Consider the following 10,676-nt stretch of genomic DNA (forward strand, 5'->3'; position numbering starts at 1 on the left):
TGGGGGCAGTTCTGGACTCCTCAGCACAAGAGGGACACAGAGCTTCTAGAAAGGGTCCAGCAGAGGGCAACCRAGATGATTAAGGGACTGGAACATCTTGCCTACGAGGAGAGACCAAGTGAGTTGGGCCTGTTTTCTCTGGAGAAGAGAAAGCTGAGAGGGGATCTGATTAGCATGTATAAGTACATGAAGGGGGAATGTAGGGAGGAACTTCTTTCCTGTGAGGRTGACAGAGCCCTGGCACAGGCTCCCCAGGGAGGTTGTGGAGTCTCCTCTGGACATCTTCCAACCCTGCCTGGATGCTGCCCTGTGCCTCRTGCTCTGGGTGTCCCTGCTGGAGCAGAAAGGTTGGACTAGATGATCTCTAGAGGTCCCTTCCAAACTCAACCATTCTGTGATCCTGGGGCAATAACCAGGGTTATTGCAGAATCACARCCCTGCTGATGATACAAAGCTGGAGCACGGGCTGATTCACCAGAGGGCTGTGCTGCCACTCAGAGGGCCCTCAGCAGGCTGGAGAGTTCGGTAGAGAGAAACCTCATGAATTCAACAAGGACAGCTATAGGGCCCCACACCTAGGGAGGAATAACCCCAGGCACCAGGACAGGCTGGGGGGAACCTGCTGGAGAGCAGCTCTGCAGAGAAGCACCTGGGCATCCTCGTGCATTGCAGACTGACCAAGAGGCAGCAGTGGGGCCTGTGGCCAAGGGCAAGGCTCTCCTGGGCTGCGCTAGGCAGTGGTGCCAGCAGGGCGAGGGCCGGGATCCTCCCCTTCTACTCGGCCCTGGTGAGGCCACATTGGGAGTAGTGTGAGAGACATGGAGCTACTGGAGAGTCCAGAGTAGGGACTCTGGCTATTAAGAGAGCTAGGGCAGCGGAGTAGGAGTTGTCCCATGGCTGCTGGGTTTAGCATGTGCTAAATTGTGGGAGACTGCATTTACGAGCAATGGTGCTAGAGCAAAAGCAAAGAGCTGCRTGTTCTCAAATAGTGTCATCATGGCTTTGGTATTATCTTCTCAATTCGGCTCTGATCATGTTCCAACATAACCAAAGCATCCTTCCAGCTGACCCCTCTCCCTCTCTTCTGATTTTCCTTCTATCTCTGTCCACTTTGTCATTAGCTTTGAGCCAAAATAGCACACTGCAGTTCATCTGAAGGTCTTCCTTACCTGTGTGCCTCTTCCCTGAGGCTTCTGAGGAGATGTCTTCCTCCCCCAGAACTAAAATGGCTTTTGAAGTGGAAGAAGCAACATGTTATTTCTTTTTATCATGGAAGAGATACAAAAACATGCTTCCTTTGATGTTTGTGACAAAGCTCCACTTTCATCATCTCAAAAGACTTTTATTTGATCTATGTTTACTGGTCTGTTTCAGAAGTTTCTGATCATTTTGCTGGCTGAAATACATATGCTGATACAAAGATTTCATTCTAAAAGCATCTCAGAATACTAAATTGTGAACTGGAAGAGGCGTCATCTCAGTAAAACTAATTGCAATTTTTTTAATTACTTCAAGACAGAAGGGCATGGTCTGATACCTACTAAAAAATCCAGAATGGTTTAAAAAAAAAAAAAAAAACTCCTTCATCTTTTTGCTGTGGGATCTTTCACTACATCCAGCTCTTGGTTATGAGGTATAAATTAATCAGGAGCCACCTTCCTCTAGCTGCAGGGCAGTAGGGGTTGGACAAGGGGTTTCTTCCATTCTTCCATGGAAGGCCTCCATCTGCTGTTTGAACTTGCCCTGCTTTCTGCAGGCATCTGCCTGTTAGGTACAAGTGAAGGCACCAACTGTGTTTTTACAGATTATTTCAAGGCCAATTGTATCATTTGTGCTTCAAACAGTTATTTCCCTTCAGAAGGGTGGTTAACTGATACAGACCCCAGGTAGATGATGCACCAGCATGCAGATAACATTTTCAGAGATGCTGCCTTGCTCTGGTGGCCTTCACCACCCTCTTCCCTTGTACTGCAGCAAGGGCATTGAAAYGTCCTGCATGTTTCTTGCACTGAGCAGCAGTCTGACTCGTTGCCCTCCTTGCCAATCTCTGGGAGACCTTTTCCAGGGAAGCACAAATCACTGGTGTTTCTGTCAGAATCCTGGCCCCTCAAGTATAACATGGAAGTCTTGTGTGCTCTCTGTGCCAGATACGTAGTCTTCTATGGGGCCTCCGTAAACCATTAAAGCCCATATAAACCATTTTTCCCCTTCTTTCTAGAGCAGTAGAGAGTTAAAAGTAACTAGCTGCATATCTAAAGCCAAAAGGAAATCCCAGTATGTAGGAAACTAGAAGTGCTTGGGCTAGAACTTGCACAACGTGTTAAATATAAGATAGGTTTGGAGGACTGTGCAGTCCTGCACGAAGTAGCACACGCTTAAAACTGCAGAATAAGCAGACCGGAGCATGTTGGAAGATCCAGCACTGCTTTGACCTCRTAGCCATGGTTTAACCAGAGCACAGATTAACCAGGAGGTTTCATAGACTCGTGGACACGGAGCGAAAAATCTGTGCGGATGTGGAAGGGCAGACTGCACTGGGCCACTTCTACCCTTCAGGATATGTCCCACAGTGAAATTAAACAGCTTTTTTTCTGCCTCCTCTCAACTTCATTACAGTGATACATGTGCTAGATATTTAAGTGTTTTTCTGGCTTTAGGAGAAACTAATGAGTCTGATTTTTACTGTATTTAAAAATGAGGAAATTTGTATAACACTGTAGAATACCACACAGTACACTCATTACCCAGAGTGACTAGTGCMAATTTGCTTTATATAACGTGCAAGTGCGTTTTGGACTCGGACTCGGACTTTGGACTCGGAGCCTGTTGTTTGGAATAGCTCCTAGCCCCATAGGGGGCAGAGGGAGGGTAAAAGTTTTCTCCTRTTTTCTGACATTATGTATAGAATCYAGAAGCCAAGATGATTTTTTTTAATACTCATTTTTAATGAATATTGAACCAAAAGCTATTTAGCAAGAACATATAAGTTCTTATTCAAAGCTTAATATATTTATATATTAAATATATTAATATATCTCAATATATTCCTTTCCCACATAAAATGAGTTTTTAAAAATTAAAATGCTTTTAATGCTTTTTAATTAGTTTTAATTTTTAATGCTTTTAGTGTTTCCTGTATTCTTCYCTACAGAACAAAATGACTAGATAATACTCTGATGTTTCCTTACTACAGAACTTTGAAAAGTGAAAATCAAAGAGAAGTTTTCAGAGAAATACAAACCATTGTTTCCAATTATACTTTTTAAATCAACCTGTAAAGTACCTAAAACTTGCTTTTGGCAGTCTGCTTAACTCTCAAGGATTGATAATTCTCTGAACTTTTGTCAGCTTTGCACATATTCTGATATGCCTGAATTACTGAGATAGACTTTTTTTTTTCCCCTTTGGTTTTATTTGGGGAGGGGGAGCATTGAGACTGTATCAGTTTCACCTGGAAAACCGTGCCAGAATTCCCTTTGTTAGCATGKATGTTGAGGACTCCATGGGAAATCAAAAAAATGTTAATCCACACTCTGACCTTTTCAGCTGCTCATTGGACCACCTTAGTAAAAACAACTGTTGCCTCTGCGGAGGATCAGGTGACACCACGTCTGGAAATTTTTCTGGATCAGCTCTTCGTTTCTGTTTAACTTCTCAATCGTATAGCGCTTTGGGTTCCATGCTGATTCTAACAGAATGCTGTGCCTCGGGACCTGTAACAGTATATAGGCATATAAAATGCATATGAGCATTTTAAGGTACAGTAGCACTTGCCAGTTTTTTCAGCTTGTGCAATTTTGTTTTGCAGTTGACTGGAGGCTGATTTCGTGCAATGTAAAAATCTATGCGGCAGCACAGTTTCAGTGTTTTGAAACCTATGCTATTTCCCTTGCTCTGTAGGGCTTGCTAATCACTAGGCTCTGACAATATTTTTTTACTAGTGATGGAGACAAAGCTTTGATCGCTTTTCTGTACACGCAGCTTTTGCACTCCAAGTTGGCCTACGCATCTCTAAGGTTGAACACCTTGCCAATACTAATATTCAACTGAAATTTATTTTAATAGCTGTTGAACAGTCTTTAATCTTTGGTTCACTGAAAGGTGGAGCTACATAACCGTGCCATTCCATGCCTGCGTACATATGTACACATGCATAGGGTATAAACTGCTTTCGTTTACATACTTGTACCAGGTTTATTCCTTAAAAGGGATATTTATCATCAGTAGGATGCTGGTACAAAAATAAATTTTCAAATCCTACTCCGTGTAAATTTGGATATTATGCGTGAATTATTTTTTATAAATCTTCCCAATGGGATTCAGTCGTTAATAGTTCCAGTTTAACTACCTCAGTTGAAACATTTGAAAGAGGCTTTTTTGGGGGAAGAAAAAAAAAATAAAAAGGATTATTTGCCTCTATTTGTGTTTTTCACTTTTCATAGCCTTCATTTCCTACTTCCAGTTGGGAGGAAAAGTGCTGTGTTACAGCTTTCTGTGCAGTATTTTTGGCCAAAGCAAAAGCTGAAAGTACCAGCAAGTTCACGGAAGAGCCAGTTCTTGTTAGATTTCTTGTCCAGTTTTACAGACCAAGAGCTTCAGAGCAGATTTGACTAAGTGTCTACAGTACTGCATTTCTTTAGCATTTCATTTTAGCAAATCAAATCATGGGCATATTTTGGTAAATGAGATTCATTCTTCTTGCATATAACTTTTCCTTTAAGGCAATTAAGGCAGCAAGACATTGTTTAAGGCAATTAAGGCAGCACTTTATTGTTTTAAACAAACAGTCCTTTCCCCAAAAAATATGTTGCACAATCGCTATAGGCTCGATTAAAACTATTGAATTTTGTAGGCTAACCCCATCCTTCCTTTGAGAAATGCAAGAGATTGCCAAGAATATGTCACTGCCCCAAAACATAATACAAAACACAGGTTGTTCAATAATTCAAACAGTATGGAGAAAAAGACTTTGCTATGTGGTATTTTAGATAAAAACAATAGAGATAGGAGTAAGGCAAATGTAAGTTAAAGAAATTTCTAAATAGGAAATATGAGAAAAGCTACTCCAGTACATAAATTTCAACCAACAGATGTTGTTGCTTTTATTACGTTCTAGTTCTCATGGATCTTGGAAATGGAGTTTGTAAATTGCTTAGTGAAAGAAAATAATTTGGAAGTAAACTGAGAATTTAAAATTTTAATCAAAATTAGCACAGCACTTTTGAAAATAATACTATTGAAGTAATTAGTGCTTTTTGGTTCATTTAATCACGGGAGAAGCTTCCTAGTGACAGCCTCAGACCATGGTAGATTCTTTTTAGATTTAGATTGCCCTAAATTTAAATATTTTTGTTAGATTTACCAGCATTTAGAGGTAGCCAAGAGAAGTTTTAGGAATTATTTGCTTCACTATGCTCTGTTTGGAGACAAGGCTGCTAAAAATAACCTAGGGCCTCAAATCACCCTGATTGGTCTTGTCTTCCAGTAACACGGTGGAATATAAATGAATTAAGGTTTTCAATTAAAAGTCTGAGCTGTTTGTTTACTTGAACCACAGATTACTAACATAGTATAGAACTTTATTTTAGCATCTTTAGTTGCTTAGCTTAAACTTCCAAAACATACCCCAGAGTCAGGACTGAGAAGTCTGTGCTCGCAATGAACCCTCCAAAGCTTAGCTGCTTTTCTGGATTAGTCATTTTTGTCTAACCTGTGAATAAACTCTGAGAGTCAATGACAGTTTTCAAGGAAGCAATAGCCTCAGTCTGCGTGTACTGCTGGAGCTGGGCTTTACGTAAAACTGCCAGTGTGCCTAATACTGTATTTGGAGCCATGTGTTGGGGGATTTAAAAGTAATTTCTCATCCTTCGTGCATACTTAAACCACCACAGGATTAGATGTACAATCTATCCGTAATTGCCATTTCTGACTCTTCAAGAGGCAGTGTCCAAAAATGTTTAATGACTTTTTTCTTCTTTGCTCATAACCAGCTGGCTGGCTGATCATTCCCAAAGAATACAGACAGCTTAGCTCATGGAAGACCTGATGATGATGCGGAAACCAATTTATTTAATCCCTTAAGTTTTACGGTCAAACTTATTGCCCCTAAAGTAGGGGGCAAACGTTCTTTCTGCTCAGTTCACAATCTCTTGTATATAACTGTGCATAAATGTACATGCCACATTAAAAATCTTAAGACCGCAGATGACAGAAGCAGTTAACAATGCCAGAAGATCAGGTCTCCTTCTTAAGCTTTTTCTATGACTACCAAAGTGTTTCAGAAAGCAAAATAGCTATTTCAACTTATTTTTAACACTACAGATTAGATGTGCATCTAGTAAAAGAAAATGCCTCTTTCTGTTGCCATTCCCCTGCAATGCCAAGGGGGTAGCTGTCGGAGATGGCAGGATCTCTGTCTGCTTTGATTCAGCTCGTTAGCCAGGCAGAAAACTCATTCCCCCGAGGTCAGCTGTCTGCTTGCAAGGCCATTTGAATCATCTCCATGAGGGTTCACCGAGAACTAGAGCTGGCAAATGGTAAACTGGGCGCCACACTGGCCGTGAGGGGTCACAGGAGGTGGAAAAACCTTTCGGATGAAGCCAAAGAGACTAAAGTTACTCTCATGTTGGGACCCACGTGGAAATGGCCTAACTAGTGCCCTGAATGAGCCGTSATGGAAAAGAGCAGGAGCAGCTCCTCAAAGATAAGAAAAAATAGGTTGGTTAGTTGTTCTACAGCTAGGGAATTCTTTGGGGTGAACACTTGGAAACCCCTGACCATTCCCTCTTTCCTTGAAGTCCGATACTCCTATGTTTCTTCAGCAGAGAAAAACAGAGTAGACCTAAACATGAGAGCAAATGGAAAGGAGCAATAGGCACTGCAGAGCAAAACAAAACGTCACTGTATGCCAGCGCGGAAGGCCCTCTATACATCCACATCAAAGGCATACTCAGAAAATAGTAACATGGCTGTGTGGTGAAGAACTTTTCTTTATTAAAKTACCTTCTTTAGTATTATTTCTTTATTATTATTGGTATTATTTTCCTGCTCATTCTGTGATACCTATTGCTGTGATGTTGTAATGAATTTTCTCTAAATTCTCATAATTATCATACCACGTGTTAACGAGGTATACATTTTGCCAGCCGTTACTTCTCTCTTAGTAGAGGCAAGCTCTACCATTTCCCTTCCCTCGGTTTGCTGTGCCCAGTTCTGTGTTTCCCTGGGTGTCAGGACACCCGTTATTACACAGTCACCAAAGTGGGCGGTCAGCCAGGCTTAACGAGAMGCCCCCCTTCTCAAACGGCACCCTGTCAGGGCGCTGGTGACACTTTAATGACACCATCATCTTATAAATGGAACCGCAAAGTGGCAGCCATGGCGGCTCGCTCGGACTACACTTCCCATGGCGCACTGCGGCGGTGCGGGGCGGAGGGGAGCAGCCGCACATGCGCACACCTCGGGCGCGCTCGCTTCCGGTGGCGCAGGGCGCGGCGGCGGCTTCCGGGGCGCGGCGGCGGCCATGGACGAGGACGGGCTGCCCATCGTGGGCTCCGGCATCGACCTTGCCAAGGTACGCGCCCGTGGCGGCAGCCGCGCGAGGAGCGAGAGGCATCGGCCGTTAKCCGCGGCGGAGCGTGCGGAGGAGCTGCCCCGAGGGGTGGGCGCCCGCCCGGGAAGCGGAGGCCGGAGGGGCGCCCTGCGCAGTCGCTTTTTGGGCCGTTTTTCTTTTTGCCGAGGAGCCAGTGGCTCCCCCGGAGGAGCCGCACTCTGGTCTAGCGTCAGGAGAGAGGGTCTGGCCTTGAAAATAACAGTAAAAGTGGTAAAGAGTGACACAGATTTCCCTACTTGTTACTCCTGGTAAATGTGTAAATTAATGGCCAAGTTTTCTTTTTGCTCCTTAACTTCAGAAGAAGAGGTTCTCACTTGCTGCCCGTTTTGGTTTTATTTTGGTGCTGATTTTCAAGGGTTTCATAACTTCATTTGAAAGCACTTTCTTAAATATAGAAGCTGTCCCTTAGTTATGTGGATATTCCCTTTTCCATGTGTCCTGCGACTTTTTAAGTATGAYGTTAGTAAGATTTTTAGTGAAAAAGAATTTATATAAGCAATGAAGTTATATATACATATATGTATATATTTATGTTTATGTGTATATATATGTATACACGTGTGTATATATGTATATAATGAGTGAGTTTGGCCTGTTTAGCTTGGAGAAGAGAAGGCTGAAGGGGATCTGATTAACATGTATAAGTACATGAAGGGAAAATGTAGGGAGGAAGGGGCCAAGCTCTTCTCAGTGGTGGCCAGTGACAGGACAAGGGGCAATGGGTGCAAGCTGCAACACAGGCGGTTCCATCTCCATGTGAGGAAGAACTTCTTCCGTGTGAGGGTGCCAGAGCCCTGGCACAGGCTGCCCAGGGAGGCTGTGGAGTCTCCTTCTCTGGAGATCTTCCAAACCTGCCTGGATGCCGCCCTGTGCCCCGTGCTCTGTGTGTCCCTGCTGGAGCAGGGGGTTGGACTGGATGATCTCTAGAGGTCCCTTCCAACCTTAACCATTCTGTCATTCTGTGATATATATGTGCATATATGTGCTTCTGTATACAATATATAATATAGATATATTTGTATACATATATGAACTCATAATAAGCACACTTGATGCTTCTAAAATAGTTTCTTATAAAATATTTTCATTTTTTATAACTTCTTCAGTCCAGGAGTGACACCCATGTATAATCCAGTTTTCTTATATTGTTTAATGCAGGTTCCTGCTATTCAGCAGAAAAGAACTGTAGCGTTTCTAAACCAGTTTGTGGTTCACACAGTGCAGTTTCTCAACCGATTTTCTACTGTTTGTGAAGAGGTATGTTTGACGTTTCCCCTCTGTGAATTCATATAGATGMAAAAACAAACTCTAGAAAACAGAACCATTCAATCTGTTTGGTGATCTATTTTGTGTATCTCTTGAATAAAGACATAACATAGATAATTTTTTTCCCCCAAGTTGCCGATGTGAACTTCTGGTTGTACCAGACCAGCAACTTATTTCCTAAACTTTTGTGTTTGACACAGTCTTCGGACTTTTGATATGTGGATTTCTTTCTGGACAGCTCCATTTATGAATATACTGCCCTGTTCCTCTGCTGAATCTGTTTTGACAGTTTTCTTATTCTATAATCCACATCAAAATTTTCTAACTATACTTTCTTTACTATGAAAGGATGATATGTTAAACTCCAAATGTAACTGATACTGATGTGAAAAGATATTTGTGACAAGTTATGAGCTTGGAACATGAGGCAGGTGGTTTTTAATGTTTCTTTTTCAAGAAGAATCAAGTAAAACCAGTAAATGGCCTGACTATTTTTTTTATGTTGAACTCAGTGTCAAAGAAAATATATCTGACTGACAGTGCTAGAATTGATCACAAACAGGCCTCCTATGTCATCTGCACTAGAAACTTTGGTTTCTTATGTGACTTGAGGCTTAGCCTTTTTATCATCAAGGTCTCTTTGTGGCTACTCACTCATTTATTCAACAAAGACTGCTATACAGCCCGAGCCAGCAGCACTTGTCATCTCCAATTAGATCAAGCCATTCAATCTGAGAAATTTTGTTGTTAGAGAAGGTTTGAGTCAGCCCGTGCCTGGTATAAAATTTGGCTGCCACGTCAACATATGGGGATTCAGAGGAAAAAAACCTTGTTTAACTTGATATGTGTGTAACTGCCTAATGATGTTGTTGACAGTTGACCAAAACTAAATTGTCACGTGTCAGTATTACATAGGCGCTTTGAAAATCCTGTGTGTTCCTGTATATAAAGCCAAGCTGAGTATGGAGCAATACTGTGAAGTCAAAATCCATATTTTAAGTTGCATAAATAAATACTTAGTAAAACAGTGTCTTAACCTAAATGTGTTGTTACCCAAGAGATGAAATGGTTGSTTTATAAACTCCTTGAAAAGTTTTTGTGTTTATGAAGTGCAGAAGTGTTTTGAATGTCAAAGGACCCAGTGTAAATCAACAGAAGTCAGGAAATTCAAAATTAAGGCTGACACCATTCTCAGCTCAAAATGTCTTGGCTCTTGTGTGGTCAAACTAGACCTGTAAAATTATATAGTGGTCTTTTGTGCATGCTTCCTGCTCTTCCCCAAGTACATGCAGAGCATGTAGCTCCTTTCAGAAACTCCTCTTTGAGAACAGAGAGCCATCTGTAAACAAGCCAGAGTGCCATCCCAAAAGGTCTAACTTTTGTCAATCTCTTTTTACTTCTCTAACACGTTGGCAGACCTGCCCTTTTCTTAGGGTGTTAAAGTTCAGCTTATGAGCCAGGCAGAGTTTTGCCAGTGTGCCAAAAAGCTGTCAAGAGTGGCGCATATCTGCCAGCCAACATGCTAGCCAAATGCACTTGGACAGGTTTGGTGGAGTAATGGTAATGATTAGTTGGGAGAATGACAGTTCTTATAGAGAAWTTTAGAAAAACATGGCATTATTTTCTAAAAAGCACTGATGAAACTTACTTGAGGCGCACATGAAACATATAGAACTTCTGGTTTGGTTTGGTCTGGTTCACTAAGTTTTGACTAAATATGACTTTTATTCAACTCCTGTATTCTTTATCAGATTTTTCTTTCTTTTTTTTTTTTTTTTTTTTTTTTTTTATTCAGTTT

General features: G+C 41.8%; 1 protein-coding gene across 3 annotated transcripts in view; it reads left to right on the forward strand.

Annotated features, from left to right (window-relative positions):
- The first annotated feature begins 7,520 nt into the window (after positions 1 to 7,520).
- The window catches only part of WASHC3 (WASH complex subunit 3), a 13,965-nt gene continuing 10,809 nt past the window's right edge, over positions 7,521 to 10,676 (forward strand). For all 3 annotated transcript variants that reach the window (XM_026038501.1, XM_026038503.1, XM_026038502.1), the window contains exons 1-2: positions 7,521 to 7,573; positions 8,771 to 8,869. In XM_026038501.1, the coding sequence (XP_025894286.1) occupies positions 7,523 to 7,573; positions 8,771 to 8,869 (150 nt within the window). In that variant the 5' untranslated portion in view covers positions 7,521 to 7,522. The remainder of the gene's footprint in view (positions 7,574 to 8,770; positions 8,870 to 10,676) is intronic.

The sequence above is a fragment of the Nothoprocta perdicaria genome, unplaced genomic scaffold (genome assembly GCF_003342845.1).
Source record: "Nothoprocta perdicaria isolate Ctin4 unplaced genomic scaffold, notPer1 scaffold_210, whole genome shotgun sequence".
Classification (NCBI taxonomy): domain Eukaryota; kingdom Metazoa; phylum Chordata; class Aves; order Tinamiformes; family Tinamidae; genus Nothoprocta; species Nothoprocta perdicaria.